At 42.6% G+C, this 17,513-nt stretch overlaps 1 protein-coding gene and 1 non-coding gene across 2 annotated transcripts; one reads left to right on the top strand and one right to left on the bottom strand.

The window, feature by feature from the left end:
* Window positions 1-8,236: 8,236 nt before the first annotated feature.
* LOC115498849 lies at window positions 8,237-8,347 on the bottom strand. The gene has a single exon (XR_003963976.1). It is a non-coding gene; the product is annotated as a U6 spliceosomal RNA (small nuclear RNA).
* A 2,637-nt stretch (window positions 8,348-10,984) lies between these two features.
* Window positions 10,985-16,974, top strand: CD3H18orf21 (chromosome D3 C18orf21 homolog). The gene is made up of 5 exons (XM_030335792.1): window positions 10,985-11,146; window positions 11,227-11,249; window positions 13,477-13,673; window positions 14,611-14,807; window positions 16,787-16,974. The coding sequence occupies exons 1-5, from the start codon at window positions 11,070-11,072 to the stop codon at window positions 16,935-16,937; spliced, it is 645 nt and encodes a 214-aa protein (XP_030191652.1). The 5' UTR covers window positions 10,985-11,069; the 3' UTR covers window positions 16,938-16,974.
* Window positions 16,975-17,513: the final 539 nt, after the last annotated feature.

Here is a 17,513-nt window from a genome sequence, read left to right as displayed (position 1 = left end):
CACTAATGAACCTCACTTCTTGGACATCCTGGCATTTGGAGGCAGGGGGCCAACTGATTGTGTTTCAGCCCAATTCAGCAATGATTTATTATCGCTGACAATTCTGTAAGTTGGCAGGGCTTACCTGGGTGGTTCTTATGTTCCATGTGGTGCCTACTGGCGCTCAGCTGGGGCTGGCGCATCCCAGATGGCTTCATGCACATGACTGAAACCTCAGCTGAGGATGCTGGAATAGCTGGGGACTGGCTACATCTCTCCTCCATGGTTCATTGTTTGGTAATCTAGTGCAATCCTCTTTACATGGCAGCTAGATCCCAAGAGGGCAAAAACAGAAGTAGCAAGGCCTAGTAATGCATTCTATTGGTCAGAGCAAGTCACAGGGCCGGCCCCCACTCCAAAAGAAATAAATTTCACTCCTTGATGGAAAAAGTGACATAAGCAAGAATTACTGGCAGCTATCTTTGCAGACGATCTACCACAAAATGTGAGTGGAAGTTGTTACATCTTATTCAGCTACCGGGTGACCTTCTGCCCTTCTCCCTTTCCTCCTCATTCCTGCCTAGAATGTGGGTGCGATGACTGGAACTTCAGCAGCCACCTTGGAAGATGGAAGCTACACACTGAGCACAGCAGAAAGAGACAAGGAGATTAGGTGCCGGGTGAGATAGAGGAGCTGCTATGCCAGCCAAGGGCTGCCCCTACTTCCAGAGCATCTACACATTTAAAAAATTAGTAAATTTGTAAATAAATAAATAAAGTACAGACCTCTACCTTAGTTAGGCAATAGTTATTTGGTTCTTCCAGGGGACATAGGCTCAAATGTGAACCACTAACAGAAGGAATCACATAGCCCACACTCATTTCCTGTTTAAAAAAAAAAATAACTAATAGTACATGCTCTGTTTAATTGTTAAGTTCCATTAGAGCCATATAAAATGAGCTAAAGCAAGATTTAAGGTAATAGTTTAGTGACAAGTACCTTGCCTCCAAAGTACTAGGATGCAGTCCCTGGAAGCTTATGAGAAAGTGCTAAGAGGCTCCTCATATAAACCCTGCCTCAGAAAAATACTTTAAATGTCTTTCGGCCAAACCTAAGCAGAGTACCTATTCTGAACACCTCACCGTGGAGGAATAAATAGTATGCAAAGTTCAAATAGTTCAAATAAGATCACCATAGCCTCCCTCCCCGCCCATTTCTCACTTCTATCCAGTCAATAAACCCTCTTCAATAACCGAGGCTTTATTGCCGTATCTGATTCATGGATAAGTAACCTGCCTTTTCTTCCCCCTTTCAAATTTTTAAAAACATCACAAAAGGCAAGTTTTATAACACAATAGGATGAAGAAGAAGAAGAAGAAGAAGAAGAAGAAGAAGAAGAACAACAACAACAACAACAACAACAACAACAACAACCTAGGAAGACCCTCATACTGGTAAGCTAAAAAGTGGCAAGGCCATTGAGGTATTACAAGCCTGATGGGCACACCGATGGGAGTCTGCAATGACAAATATCCACTCAGCCCTCAAATACAAGAGCGGAGGAAATGGCAGCATTCGCGCATAATACCTGTCTTTTGAAAAGTAGCTGAACTTGCCTGTGTTATTACTTCACTCATTTTCATGTAGGGTTTGGCAAATGTTCTCTTTGACTTTCGTATATATTTCAAAGTATTGGAATATTTTATATTCTCATCTATTTTAAACTAGTAGTTAGCTATCTAAAACAAATGAACACATTCTTGAAATACATTTAAATGTAATTAGAGCTCTGCTGCCATAGACAATATTGAGAGCTAGAATAATGAATAATTTGTTGTGCTGGTTTTTACCACTTTAATCCTGAAGCCTAATTATTTGCACTAAATGCTTTTCTAGAGATTCCTCCTTGAACGTTCATCGAGGTATAGAAAAACACAGCACCTTGCAATTTATCTACTAAACCAATTACATATCTTATCTTATGATTATATCTTACCGTTTGATCATTTGTCAAAAGAAAACTTGTCGCCTACATGCTGCATCCGTTTCTATACCTGTCGTGATAACTTTTAAAATCCCAGTGATTAACCAACGTATTCCTAACTAGAGGCCTCCTCTGACTCCAGGGATGGGTTCAGGGTCCTGTCCCCACACATTTCAGCCGGCACAGCTCTCCCGCGCTCTCCCGCGCGCCTCACCGAGCTGTGGGATCCACTCGGCTGTTTCCAGGTGGTTTTTGTTTTGTTTTCACTTCCCATATCTTTGCTTCTTATCTTTCTGTTCTTTGCTTTCCGTTTCCAATCTCTCTCACTGCTTCAGCATCCGCTGACTTTCAATCTTAAAGCACCCCTGAAGTGGTGGCTTTCTGCCCGTCTGCAGCTCCTGATTTACCCACGCGGTTACTCAAAACTCAGGGGCACAGACCCAGGCTGTGCCACTGGTTACAAAATAAACAGTTTAGCCAAGGTCCTCAAGGGAATGATTAATGCTCAGCACTAATAACAACTCAACTGCCTCTCCCATACACATCATCTCATTTGCATGATTTGTTTTCAAGGCTAAAATACTACGGACCCGCTTGGTGGAAGAAGGTCCTTTCAGATCTCCTGACCCCAGCCCTGGGAGGCAGAACTGTGCCCAGGCCCGGACCCTGAATCACCAGCCGGTCGCGCTCTTCACTTCAACCCATTTTGCCCACGGACTGCTTGAGTCCTTGGACCCGACTCTGACCGAGGCGCTGGAGTGGCCGGACGCGGGCTCACCTGGACCCGCCGGGGAGCCGGGCGCGGGCTCACCTGCTCACTCGCGGACTCACCTGGATCACTCTCAGACCCGGGCGCGGGCTCACCTGGTCACCGCGGGCTCACCTGGTCACCGCGGAGCCGCGCGGCCGCACCTGGGTTCGCGTCCTGCCCGCGCTGCCTGCGGCGGCTCCGGAGGCGGCTCTGCGCTGCCGCAGCCCTGCCCGCGGGGTCAGCGGGGAGGTCCGGCCAACTTATCCGTGTGCCCCTTAAGAGACGGCGGCTGGAAACGCGGACACCCTATTTCGCGGGGTCTTGGCGTTCTCAGGGACCCCTGGAGGCCAGTTCCCTCGGTACACTGACACAGACCTCCCCGGCGCTCTTCCCTTTTCCTGTGGCTAGGGAATTAACGGCTAGGCGCGGGATCCATCGAAAACAGAAAACTAATTTCCCCCTGCTGGTGACTGTGGGGAACTGCATGTGCTGGAACAAACCTGCCACCGAGGATCCTTGGCCTCCCGGCTGCTAAGGTTGGGGTCCTTCCACCCCCCCACCCCCGTCAAAAGTTAGAAAACCTTCCTTTTATTCATTTTTTTAAAGTGTCGTATTAAGAGAAGGCAACTCCGTTTTAGCCTTCAGATTAGTGAGAATGAGAAAAATTAAGACATTGCACAAACTAATTTTTTTAACAATTTATTTCCAAGGAAAATTGTGAACATAAAAGGCAGCAGAAAAGAATAAGGAGGTCCTAGCTTTTGGTATCGGTGGACTAATCTTCCTGCAGATAATGATTATAAAAGCTGAGTAAAACATTTAAAAGCAGCATTTGAAGGCCTTGGAGACTGACCAAAAGACGAAAGAAATTGGGCAGGAGAGCAATTTTGAAAGATGAACAGAAATTGTTGAGATTTGTGAGTTTGTGGCTTTTTACCTGAGGGCAACCTCCAAGCCATGAGCAGCTCCCAACTGCAGACAGCCACAGCCTGACTGGCTTGAAGAGGACAGAAAACAGTGTGAGGCCATGAGGAGAACTAGAAAGGGAGGGAAGGAATTCAGAGAGGAATCAGTGGAGAGGATGAACCCCTAAATATACACTGTATTAGATTTCTATGGCTGCCATAAGAAACTACAAGCTTAGTGGCTTAAAACAATAGATTTATTATCTTAAAGTTCCGGAGGTCAGAAGTCCTGAACAGGTCTCACCAGGCCAAAGTCAACTTGTTGACAGGCTTTGTAGAGGCTGTAGGGCAGAATCTGTTTTCTGCTCACGCAGATTGGTGACAGAATTCAGTTCCTTGAGGTTGTATGACTGAGTGTCCTGCCTTCTTGCTAGCCGTCGGCGAGGCTCATTCCCAGCTCCCACAAGGCACTGCTGCATTCCACGACTCGAGGCTTCCTTACTCCATCTTCCAAGGCCACCACTTTGGGTTGAGTCTCTTTCATGCTTCAAATCTGTCCTCCTTTTTCTTCTGTCTCATCTCTCTGACCAACCAGGAAAGGTTCTCTGCTTTGAAGAATCATGTGACTAGACTGGGCCCACCCAGATTATCCAGAATAACTTCCCCATTTTAAGGTCAGTAACCTTAATCCCATGTGCAAAATGCCTCTTGCCATGTAAAACAACATATTCACAGGTCCTGGTGATTAGGTCACAAACATCTTCAGTGGGCCATTATGCTAACAGAGTCTGCCCTCTGCCCTCAAAGATCACCTCCTGGTATCAGGAAGTACCTTAAATACACTAGGCATGCCAATTAAATGACAGAGATCGTCAGAATGGATTAAAAACAAAACAGAAACTTAAAAAAAAAAAAAAACAATTGCACACTATATACAAAAAAAAAAAAAAAAAAAAAAAAAAAAAAAAAAAAAAAAAAAAAAAAAAAGGACCCTGAGTACAAAGACACAAGTAGATTGAAAGTAAAAGGACGGAAAGAGTTATGCCAGGCAGCGAGAAAAAAGAAATCTGAAGTAACTAGCAAACATGAAAAGATGCTCGACTTCACAAGTCATAAGAGAGATGCAAATCAAAACCACAGGGAGATATCCTCTCACACCTACTAGATGGTCACCACTAAACAAACACACACACAAGTCAGGCAATAACAAGTGACGGTGAGGATGTGAAGAAACTGAAGTGCTTTGTGTACTGTTGGCAGGACTATGAAGTGGGGAGGCTGCTGTGGGAGATACTTAATTTCTGGAGGTGCCTCCAAAAACTTAAAAATACAACTACCATGTGACCCAGCAATCCCGATTCTGGGTATTTATCTAAAAGGAATTTTAAAAAAGAAAATAATTTAAAACAGGATCTGGGGGCGCCTGGGTGGCGCAGTCGGTTAAGCGTCCGACTTCAGCCAGGTCACGATCTCGCGGTCCGTGAGTTCGAGCCCCGCGTCGGGCTCTGGGCTGATGGCTCAGAGCCTGGAGCCTGTTTCCGATTCTGTGTCTCCCTCTCTCTCTGCCCCTCCCCCGTTCATGCTCTGTCTCTCTCTGTCCCCCCCAAAAATAAATAAATAAATAAAAACGTTGGAAATAAAACAGGATCTGAAAAAAATGTCTGCATACCCACGTCCGTTGCTGCATTATCTAAAGTGGCCAAGAAGTGGAAGCAACTCAAATGTCTGTTGACAGATGAATGAATGAAGAAAATCTGGTATATACACACAAAGGAATATGCTGCTTTTCAAATACAAAATCCTGGAATGTGTGAGTGGCTCAGTCAGTTAAGCGTCCAACTCTTGATTTCAGCTCAGGTCATGATCTCACAGTTCATGGGTTGGAGCCCCGCATCAGGCTCTGCATGACAGCACCAAGCCTGCTTGGGATTTTCCCTCTCTCTCTGTCCCTGCCCTCCCCCGCCTCTCTCTTTCTCTCTCAAAATAAATAAACTTTAAAAAATTTTAATAAGAAGCAAAAATAAATAAATAAAATGATGAAATCCTGTCACATGTTATACAACATGGAGGAACCTCAAAGACATGCTAAGTGAAATCAGCCAGTCACAAAAGGACAAAATCTGTGTGATTCCCCTAATATGAAGTATCTACAGTAGTCAAAATCATAGAAATAGAAGATAGAAAAGTGGTTTCCAAGGGCTGGAGAGGGTGAGAAGGAGGGTTTACCAGCATTTCAGGGTATAGAGTTTCAGTTTAACAATATGAAATGGTACTGAAGATCTATATACCACAACAGTGTGGGTATACTTAACACTACCAAACTGTACGCTTAAAAATGGTTAAGGGGCGCCTGGGTGGTTCAGTCGATTGAGCATCCGACTCTTGATTTCAGCTGAGGTCATAGTCCCAGGGTGGTGGGATCGAGCCCCGCATCGGGCTCTATGCTGAGCGTGGAGCCTGCTTAAGATTGTCTCTCTCTCTGCCCCTCTCCCCTGCTCAAAAAAAAAAAAAAAAAAAAAGATTAAATGATTAAGATGGCAAATTCTATGTTATGTGTTTTTTACCTCAATTTTAAAAAAGGAATCTGAAGTGACTGTATTAATATTTGACAAAATAGACTTTAAGGAAGAACATTATTACAGATAACAAGGGAAATATCATAATGATAAATGGGTGAGGCATCAGGAAAACATAACAATGAAAGTATTTATGCACCTAATATCAGAGCTTCAAAATACCTTAAGAAAAACAAACAGAACTAAGGGGAGAAATAAGCAAGCCCAAAATCACGGTGAAAGACTTTAAGACCCTGTTCTTGATAATATATAGAACAAGTAAATACACACAAAAAAATCAATAGAATATCTAAAAAACAATACAGATCAGGAATTGGTGAACTATGGTCTATGGGGCAAATCCCATGAATAAAGATTTACTGGAAAACAGCCACATTTACTCGTTTATGGATTGTGGACGGCTGTCTGTGGCTGTTTTCACGGAGTGGAGGGGAGGCAGCAGAGACCATAGGTCTTGCCTCAAATACTTACTACCAAGCCCTTCATGAGAAAAGCTGGTTTTCAAGGGTGTGACTGTTTGGTGGAGCAGTCGTACAATAGCTGTGGACAAGTCGTTGCCAGATAATTCCAACATCTGTGTCAATTTTACTGTTGATGTCTGTTGATTGTTGTTTTCCCACGTGAGATGAGATTTTCTTGGTTTTTCATATGCCAAGAATTTTGGACTGTCTCCTGAAAATTATATTTTGTAATGAGACCCTGGGTCTTGTTTAAATCCTATGCAGTATGTACATATTTTTGTTTTAGGCAATAGACCTGCTTAGGGTCATACTACAAGCTCAACCTGCCTTTTGTGAGTTGTGGTTCACATTTAAGTTGTTTCCAAAGCCTTTGCAGTACAATTTGGATAGACCCTGAACAAGTTACCACTCAGTGGTCATCTGGAGCCTGGTTGATGGTCTGTTAGTTCGGTTCTCCAGTACTTTTCTACAATGCCCCTTTCTGGCTCTATGACCAGAAAGCTGGAGCTGGAAAGTTACTCCATGGTCATGTGCCTCTGTGACTGCTCCCATCTTTGGCCAAATGGCAGGAGGCAGAAAGAGAAACAGAGGTCTGCAGAGCACAGCTAGGCAATTTTGTTCCAGGTGCAATGAGGAGTCTGGAGACTCTGAGCAAGGACATTCCATGTCCAAAAAAATGACTTACATTTTAAGAAGGCCACTATGCCCTGTGAAGAATGGGCTGGGAGAGAGGACGCAGGAAAAGAATGTAGGGGGCCATGCTAGGGATGCAGGCAAAAGGAGAGGGTAGCCAAGGTGTGCGGAGAAGTGAAGAGTCCCCATCTGCTCCTGGTGGGGAGCTGGCACCCCAGAGTGGATTGGCTACAAGGGGTGGGAAGAGGACGCAGCAATGGTGCTTGGTGGGGCTGACACGGAGGAAGACTGGGTGGCTGGGCAGGCTGGTGGGGGAAATCAAGAGTGCCATCTGGGCCACGATGTGTCTGAGAAGACAAGTTGCAACGCAAGCAGAGATGCTGAGGCGGCATCTGGAAGTAGGAGTGTGGTGCTCAGAGGCGAGAGAAGAACTGAAGGAAAGTGTGGTGGAGGGCAGGGGAAGTAGGTGTACGTGCGCACACAGTGCATTTCTCCTCTTTTCTGCTGTATTGGTTAGTGAAGCAGATAAAGACTCTAGAAACAGATGCAACTGTGTTAAAAAAAAAAAAAAAACCTTATGTGATAAACTGGCATTTCACCTAATGCCACGGGGTATGAGGATTATATGAGCTACAAGTAAGATGCTTAGAAATGCCTGGCACACATTCAGTGTTCACTGCATTGTTTATATTTCAATTCCAATAGAAAAAGAGTAATTTACCTAGTAAGAGTTATTCACGTAACTTGCTAACCATCTGGAAAAAACGTCAGTTAGATGCTCTACCCTATACTTAAGTACAAATACATTTCATATTGATTAAAGATGTGCATGGAAGAAGTCAAACTAGAAAAGTATGAGAAAAACATTTGGATGGATAGTTGGTTGTTTAGCCTTGGCATAAATGAGGCCATTTTATTTTATTTTATTTTATTTTATTTTATTTTATTTTATTTTTAATGTTTCACAAATTTGCATATCATCCTGCATGGGCAGGGAGGGGCCATGCTAATCTCTGTATCCTTCCAATTTTAGTATATGTGCTGTAGAAGCAAGCACTAAGCGAGGCTTTTTAAAGCTACACAGGAAACCCAGATCCAGTAATGAAAAACGTTTGACCACATACAAAATCCTATATGGCAAAAATGCTATAAACCATGCCAAAGAAAAATTGTAAGCAAGAAAGTATTGCATTCTATATGACAAGCAGAGGATAATTTTCCCCAAGACACAAAGATCTCCTAGAAGAGAAGATTTCCCTTCACAAGAGAAAATGCAAGCATCAAGGAACATATGAAAAGAGACTTTATCTCACTTGTATTTAGGAGAACCAATGGCTTTCACATTTTCACCCATACAGTCGAACCCAACTTTCTCAGATATTATGCTTAGAGTACAAATTGCTACAACCTGTTTTGGAGGTCTGACAAATACAGATGCGCACATCATTCCACTCAGTAATTTCTCTTTTAGGAATTCAGACAAAAGAAATAAAAAGTACCGGTTCATACAAGATTTTTTGCTGTTGCAAAAATATATGTACTGACCTGGAAAGATGTCTGCGGTCTTTGGTTAAGGAAAAAGGCAAGTTATGTAGTAAGGGACTAACTTTCTAATTTTCGCTTAGCTTTTTTTATGTATGTTTTGGTTTTTTAGTGCATGTGTATGTGTTCGTGGTAGTGGGGACAGTGGTTAGAGGGGATGTTTATACACGCATCCATTTACTTATGTGTGGACGTAGAGGAGAAGATACCTATCTGCTAAACGTCCATCAACCAGAGAAGTAGGATGAAAAGGTGGGAAGAACAGATGTAATAACTTTTCCTTTGAAAAATTAAAATACGTCTATACAGATGTAAATATATACTTTCTTTTTACAAACTTCTGTATCATTTTGACGTAGACAAGCCAGGTCCAGGAACACAGAGGAGGTCCCACAGGACAAGCCAAGAGGGTCCTTGGCTTTATGCAGGAGAGAAATCAGGAAGTGGGAAGTGAAAGCAGAGTTTATTGAACAGTGTAAGTGCAGAGTATAGCAGACAGTCTCACCACTTGGGGTTAAGAGTTTATATTGAAAGGGTCCAGGGTATGTGTTCCTCCAGGAATCCAGGGTAGGGTTGGATTCGAGGGTGAGTGACAGGTGAGTAATAGTTGTTATTTCAAAAATCATCGCAGGTAGGGGATATCGATGCCAGCGGTGGGTGAGATTTGTTTGAAGCTAATGTCCTGAAACATGTTTGAAATCCAGTTCTTCTTAGATGTTATCAGGCATTTGGAGGCCTAAAACAAAACTCAAAGAATGATTAACTTTCTTGCCTCCTTCTTGGAGTGGGAACATAGGTTATTTGGTTTAGTCAGACACAAGGTGAAATACAGAACATGAGTAAATGGGGCCTTGCAGAAAAACAGCAGAGATGGAGCCTTTCTGAAAATGGAATCCTTTCAGTTTCCCTATCTCAATTTGAGTCCTTTCAAATATTGACAATGAAGGATAAATAAGGGTCTAGTCTCCAGAATATATCTTTTAAAACTCTAACAACTCAACAACAAAAGGCAAACAACCCAATTTTAAAATGAGCAAGGGACTTGAATAGACATTTCTCCAAAGAAAATATACAAGTTGTCAACAAACACATGAAAGGATACTTGGCATCATTATTCACTAGGGAATGCAAATCAAAACCACAGTGAGATGCCACTTCACACTCATTAGATGGTTAGGATAAAAATACAAGAAAACAAAACAAAAACCAAAGTGGAAAATGAGGATGGTGAGGATGTAGGAGAAACTGGAATCCTTGTTAAACATGGCATTACTTTAGGATCCAGCATTTTCACTCCCATTTACCACCCCCCCAAAAAATAGAAAACATACATGTTCACAGGAGCACTATCCACAGCAGCCAAAAGGAAATAATCCAACTGTCTACCATTGATGAACGAATAAAGACTACTTGGTATACATACGACGTAAAGTCATAAAAGGGAATGAAGTTCTGATATAGGCTACAAGGCGAATGAACATCTTAAACATTATACTAGGTGGAAGAATCCGGACACAAAAGATGACAGGTATGATTCCACTTACAAGAAATGGCGAGAATAAACCCACAGATTCAGAAAGCGGACTCGTGGTTGCCGGGGCCTGGCAGGGAGGGGAGAATGGGAAGCAACTGCTAAATGGGGAAGGGGTTTTCTTTAGGGTGATAGAAATGTTTCCAAACTAGGTAACAGTGGTGTTTGCGCAACACTGAGAATATACTGAATTGTCAACACTCCTATGTGTATTTCACTTCAGTTAACGGGGGTGAAGGTAAGCTCGCTTGTGCACTGAGAGAGTAGGCTGGCCCGCTGCCGCGCTTACCCCGGTGGCCTCCTTGCGGACCCAAGTCCACATCCTCGATGGAGAATCTAGAAGGCGGCGTGGGCTGAGGAAACGACAACAGGGGTATCACATAGGACGCCATCAGGAGCCAAAGACAGACCGGCGGGTCACTCTTTTCCAGCGTCGAAACCACCTCCGACTCCCGCCACTCAGCGCAGGCGTGGGTCTGAAGCGGATCCGGGGGGACGGGGCGGAGCCTGGGGGCAGGGCCAAGGGCGGGGAGGGGGTCGGCCTGCGCGCCGGGCGGGACTCGAGGGAAACCGGAACGCCTCTGCGCCGGGCGCCTGTTTCCGGGGGGAGCTTGGAGTCCGAGGTCAAAGTCCGGTGCGCTGGGAAGCCGGCTTCCGGAGTCCGCTGTCGTCTCCGGGGCTTAGCGGCGTGGGAGCGGTGGGAACGATGAGGCAGAAGCATTACCTTGAGGCTGCGGCGCGGCAACTCTACGAGAGCTGTCCGGGCCAGGCCCGGTATCTCCTGTAAGAAAGGGGCAGGAGGGGATGCGGGCGGCGGTGGTGGGTCTTCCCTCTTCGCTCACGGTTCTCCTCCTCCTTTACAGCTGGGCCTACAGTTCGTCACACGGTAGGGAGAACGTCCGACGATTGCGGGTCAGGCCCTCGTCGCCCCGCTCCCCTCCATTCCGCACAGCGCTCAGGATGACCCAAAAGAGAAATCTCATCGACCCACTGCCCTCCTAACCGCCTCCCCCCGCAACTACCCCAGAGGCTTCTCTTTCATGAAAAGTTCCAATTTCCTTGGATCTCTTTTCGTTAACCTCACTTCTTTGTGACAGTTTTTCATCCAGTCTCATGGCTTTTAAATTCTGTATGCTGAGGACTTCCAAATTTGTACCCCCAACCAGGACTTCTCCGCATTCTAGACTTCTATCCAGAAGCCTTCTTGACAATTTCTTTTGAGTGTCTGTTAGGCCAAAACTCGAGCTTTACCTCCCAACCCAGCCTTCCTCTAGTTCTTACCAGTTCAGTTAGTGGGAATTCCATCCTTAGAGTTATCAGCGCCCAAACTCTGGGGCTATTTTTGACTCCCTAACAGCTCTCCTCCCCAAGCCAATATGCCAGCAAATCCTGTTGGCTTTAAAATATATCCAGAATCTAGCCACTTATCACCATCACTTATCATGTTACTATCCTGGACCACGTCAACAAGCTCTCATGCATACTACAGTCCATTCTCAATTGAGCGGCCAGAGTAAGCCCAGTAGAAACCTAAGCTAGATCATGTTATTCTTTGCTACAAACTCTCAAATAACTTCCCATCTCAAAGTAAAAGTGAAAATCTTTTAAATGGACTACAAGGACCTACATCAAAGGTCAAGGTTGCCTCTCCAACCTGCTCTTCCCTTTTGTTTACTCAACTCCAACCACTGTTAGCCCTCCTTGTTCTAACGCAGCCTTTGCAGCTGTCCTTCCCTCTACCTGGAATTCTTAACCTCGTGTATCTTCATGGATTCCATTCTCACTCGCTTCCTTCTGCTCTCTACAGATGTCATTCCACGAAGCTTTCTGTGGCTGCCTTATTTAAGATGACAGCAGCTGTGTGGGCGCCTGGATGGCTCAGTTGATTAAGCATCTGACTCTTGATTTGGGCCCAGGTCGTGATCTCACAGTTCGTGAGCTCGAGCTGCGAGTCGGGCTCTCCACTGACAGGAACAGTTCCCCCTTTTTCTGCCCATCCCCTGCTTGCTTTCGCTCTCTCTCAAGATACATAAAAATAAACTCTAACAAAAAAAAAAAAAAAAAAAAAAGGACTTCAGCACCTCCATTGCCACTCCCTATTCCCCTTTTTTTCCCCAGCACTTAGTATTTGGTGTTGCCATATTTACTTTCTCTCTCCATGAATTGTCCTTTATTCACTGTTTTATCTCTTGCACCCAGAACTCTTCCTGTCACTTTACAGTCACTAATAAATATGATTGAATTTAACATATGGCAGAGCTGGGTTACAAGCATGGTCTTTAGTTGTATATGTAGAGTGCTCGCCAATAAATATTTGTTGAATAAATTGATGGTGTACCCACCTTCCTTTCCAGCTGCATCACTTCCCCAACCTCACCTTTCCCTAATAGCCGTGCTTTCTTTTTCACTGTACTTCTGCCTGAAAGCCCTTTTCTAATAATAGATGCCATTCTCTAAATATAGGTATTTGACCTCTCTCAGGCCACTTCTTTTGGAGTGTTTCTGGCTGGTCTATACAGAGTTTAATAATTTCCAGGGCATTTTAATTATACTCTATTACAGTTCTTACCAGAACTGTATTTTCTTTTGCTTAGGGCTCACCTAGAATGTGAGTTCTTTAAAGATAGCAACTCTCTTACTCCATATTTATGTCTCCCTAGCCCAGTGTGGTAGATGGCTGTCTTGATTGCATGAACAGTCTGGGGCAAGTCTGTTGTCCTTTTACCTTGCACTGAGAGTTATCTGCAGAAAGCCTGGCCCACAAATCACAAAATTATGCTAATTGTTTAAAAAAGAAACAATCAGTATAATTTATTGTTTTATGATAAATATGTAAAATTGGCAAGATCGTCTTTTTTACTTAGTAACAAGTAATGAGTAACATCACAAAGAGTGGGGACTTAACCTGTCGCTAAAAGGAATGAATGGATAGAATTAGTGTTTTGCAAAATGAATTATTGCCAGTTTATCTTCTTGTAAGTTCTATTTTGAGTTTGCTTAAGGAAAATATATATCTGCTTATATTGAACAATACACTTTTTCACATAATATTGGCTTGAGGTAACAAACTATTCTGATGGACTAAATCATGAGTTTCATCTGTATAATTTCAGATAACAACACTTTTGAAGGAACATGTCCATACTGTTTCCAGTTGCTGGTCTCGGATAACTCTCGAGTGCGCCTCAAACCCAAATCCAAACTGACACCCAAAATACAGAAACTTCTTAACCGAGAGGCAAGAAATTGTACACTCAATTTTAAAGAAGCAAAAATTGTGAAAAAATACAAAGACTCCAGAAGTGTATTGGTAAGATTTCAATTCTAGTATGTATAAATAAACTAGAATTTTCTTTTACTTAAATTGAAGTTGGTTAAAGATCAGACTACATATAACTCAGAAGTTTGTGATCATACATTCAGATTGTCAAAATATATACATAAGTTTTTCTTCTAGTGATGTTTCATCAAGAGTAAAGCTTATTTTTAAAAAATTTGTGATTGAAGTATATAGTTGACATACTAGTTTCAAGTTTACACATAGTGATTTGACAATTACATTATGAAATTCCTACTATTAAGTCAGCCTCTGGAGCTAATGGAGTGAAGAGGTAGGAGAATGTGAGAATTCATTTGATTGGTTTTATAAATTAACTTAGACCTATATTTGCAGAATCACTAAGAGTTTGAAGAGGTCACTTAAAATTTCAGTGATAATTTGCCATGTTTTATTGGAAAACCACCTGGAGTTTGTCTGCAACAAATGTTAAATGTCAACTGCTGTTGTAAAGAACATCCTTCCAGATGTCAAAGGGTTTCAATGACAGTCTCCTCCATTCTCCCCAAACATGGTTTTATATTGAGAACGTAGAGGCTTTGTTATCTTTAAAAGGTGTTTTAGGGGAACCTGGCTGGCTCATTGATCTCAGGGTTGTAAGTTCAAGCCCCCACATTGGGTGTAGAGATTATTTAAAAGTAAAATCTTTAAAAATCAAATGAAAATAAAAAGGTGTTTTGAATTAAATACAAATGCTTAACCAGTAACTTTTTATCGAAGATTTTCTCATTTTAAATTTGTGTCTTGTCTGATTGCTGCCGCTAGATTATAAACTCCCTCAGGGGAGCCCCTGTTACTCACCAGTATTGCCTGGTGTAGTCCCTTATGTACAAGAATTTAATGAACATGTAGTTTATTGGATTAAACTGGAAAAGAAATCAGGCCCAGTATTTCTTCTTTTTTATGACAGTTGGTTACTTGTAAAACATGCAACAGAACAGTTAAACATCATGGTAAAAGTAGAAGCTTTCTATCCACACTGAAGAGCAGTCCTACCACTCCTACGACTAAACTCAGCCCGAAGACACCAGAGAGAAAGACTCCGAGTTCCACAAACCTAAATCACACGTGTGGTTCCAAAGGCAAGAGGCCAGCCTTTGTATTCAGGTATCTGAACTCATTAAGCTATTTGAATTGCTGGTGTTAACTCTTATTTCTTCTAATTTCCTTTGTTTAATATACACTCCCTAAATTTGCCACGCAGGTGAGGCCTTGGCCCCTTTTTTCCCTCCATATCCTTTTCTTTTCTAATGTCCTATGCTCCCATGTTTTCCATTCTCCTCTCTGTTTATAACTTCCAGGTATATTCCTCTACTTCAACCTCTCCTGGGCCCGTTCCCAGCTGCCTGCTAAATACATCCATTTTATCCCCCCACCATGTCCCCACAGCTGACTACTCAGACCTCTTCATCCTCCTAAGTTCCTTATTCTGTCAGTGAACATGCCCTTGACATTCTGACCGGACATGGTGAGTAGAGTTGACAGCTCCTACTCCCTTGGTCCTTGTCCAGTTAGTTGCCAGTTTCCATCTGTCCTACCTCCATGGTGTTTGCACCTGTTCTCCTTTTTTCCTACTGCTGTGTTCAGGTCTGTATCCACCTTTTGCTGGGATTTACTACTGTAATGGATTACTGTATTATCCAGTAAATGGATTATTTTGCTGGATTACTATAGTAATTTCTTGCTTCTAGTTTCAAACCCTTCTAGCCTGATCATTTCCCTAACGCACAGCTCTAATTAGAAGCCTTTCACACTTCACCTCGGTAGCATTTGGGTCAGATGTTCCAGCCTGGCTTCCCAGCCCTTATTACCTGGCACCAATCTGTCTGCCTGTTGTACTTTACCTTAATTCATCTTACGTATCACCAAAACTGAACCACTCAGTTTACTTTCTTGCTCTAAACCTTTGTTCTTGGTATTTCCTCTGATTTCCTCTGTCAGAAGTTCCTATGGAAATCTTGCTGAATAGGGATTTGTCAGGTGCTACTAAATTAACTGTATGACTGAGCACATGTCTTATTTTTGTAGTTCACAGTACTATATTCACTTTGATAGTCAGTAAATTTAGTTTCATAGAAACTGGGAAAGGAATTTTTGGACGTTTTTTTGCCGAAAGAGAAACAGTCTGGTAGTTTCTTGAATATAAATAACATAAGTCAGCAAGGACTGAATTATCTCTGTTTACTGAATTGAGTTTTTTATATTGGTGTTGACATTTATCAAATTGGGTAAGAATTAAAATTTCAAGTCCAGTTTTCTCCATATTTTAATTATTTTGATATCTGGCTGGTAGGAATTCATCACAGAAGTTTCTACTTTATTGGACAAATATAGATAAAAGAGGATTTGGCATATTTAAAATAATTAACTTGTATTTAGACCAGACTGCTTTTTAGATATATGCAGGAATGGGAAAGATGTTTCACATTTATCATACAGATGGGGAGTGGAAGAGGGATCAGACTGACAAACCCCAATAAGGGTTCGTGGGTGTGGAACACAACTGGAGGGCATGAAATAGAAGGAAGCTAAATACATACACAGCAGCTGGAGAACCATTTATCCAGGGAATATTTTTAGAAGACCCCTTCTGTGCCTGGCACTGCTAAGTAGCGGGGGAATGCACGACTAGTAGTACACAGTCTACCCTGGGGAGCTTACGCAGGCGGGGAGATACGATGGAGTGGCACCTGCGTGTGGAGGTTGAGTTCTTCAGTTTTGAGAAAGGAAGTGATCTTGAGCTGTGAAGAAACAGGTTTTTAAAGTCCTTAGAATTGTCAGGAATCCCAATGTCAGACTTAAAGGGAACTCAGACCCGATGACACTTTACCTTTAGCCTTCTTGAGGTTTGATGGAAACTTCCAGAACCACCCAGCATACCTCCTGAATATTGCCTAGAGCCTCTGTAGTCAGGGAGTTTTTAACAAAATGGGAAATGAATGCTGGGTCCAGCCACTGCTCATATGTGGCCATAATACACAAGGGTAGAAAAGGATTCTAGTAGCAATTATCTAGGCTAAGTAGGAAAAACACTTTTAAAACTTACTTATCAGTATACCTAAATGTGGTTTTATGTTTGTTTTCAGGACACCGACATCTGGACAGTCAACACCCACCTGCTCAAAGAGTGTGAGCAAAACTAAGAAACACTTCTCTAAATTAAAATTGTTGCTTAGTCGGAGTGAATCCCAAAAGAATTCAAAGGTGGACTTCAGAAATTTCTTACTGTCTTTGTAAAGGATAGTCTGTGAAATAAATGTTTTGTTTTGTTTTTTTAACGTTTATTTACTTTTGAGAGAGAGACACAGAGCTCAAGAGGGGAAGGGCCAGAGAGGGAGGGAGACACAGAATCTGCAGCAGGCTTCAGGCTCTGAGATGTCAGCACAGAGCCCGACGCGGGACTCGAACTCACGAACCACGAGATCATGACCTGAGCCGAAGTCGGACGCTTAACCAACTGAGCCACCCAGGCGCCCCTGTGAAAATAAATGTTTAATACAACTCTGAAACTAAAGTTAGTCACAAAAACATCTTTTCTAAAACTTTTATTATTTAAATACATGGAAACTAAGGTCCAAGAGCAAACTTCTTTGGGCTCTTTTCAATGTTGATGGAGAAAATGCTTCATTAAAATTAATAACCGAAACCTATCTACTTCACAGGGTGGCTGTGAGGATCAAAAATATATGAAAGGTCCTTGTCAATAGCAAAGATATTATGGACATTGAGTGATTATTATTTTCTCTTCCCTTAATTAGCAGTTTTCTCTCATAAGGAAATTGAGACCTTTATGAAAGGGCCTACTCCTTTCTA

This window comes from Lynx canadensis, chromosome D3 (assembly GCF_007474595.2).
Source record: "Lynx canadensis isolate LIC74 chromosome D3, mLynCan4.pri.v2, whole genome shotgun sequence".
NCBI lineage: Eukaryota > Metazoa > Chordata > Mammalia > Carnivora > Felidae > Lynx > Lynx canadensis.
This window is presented reverse-complemented; position numbering and strand designations above follow the sequence as displayed.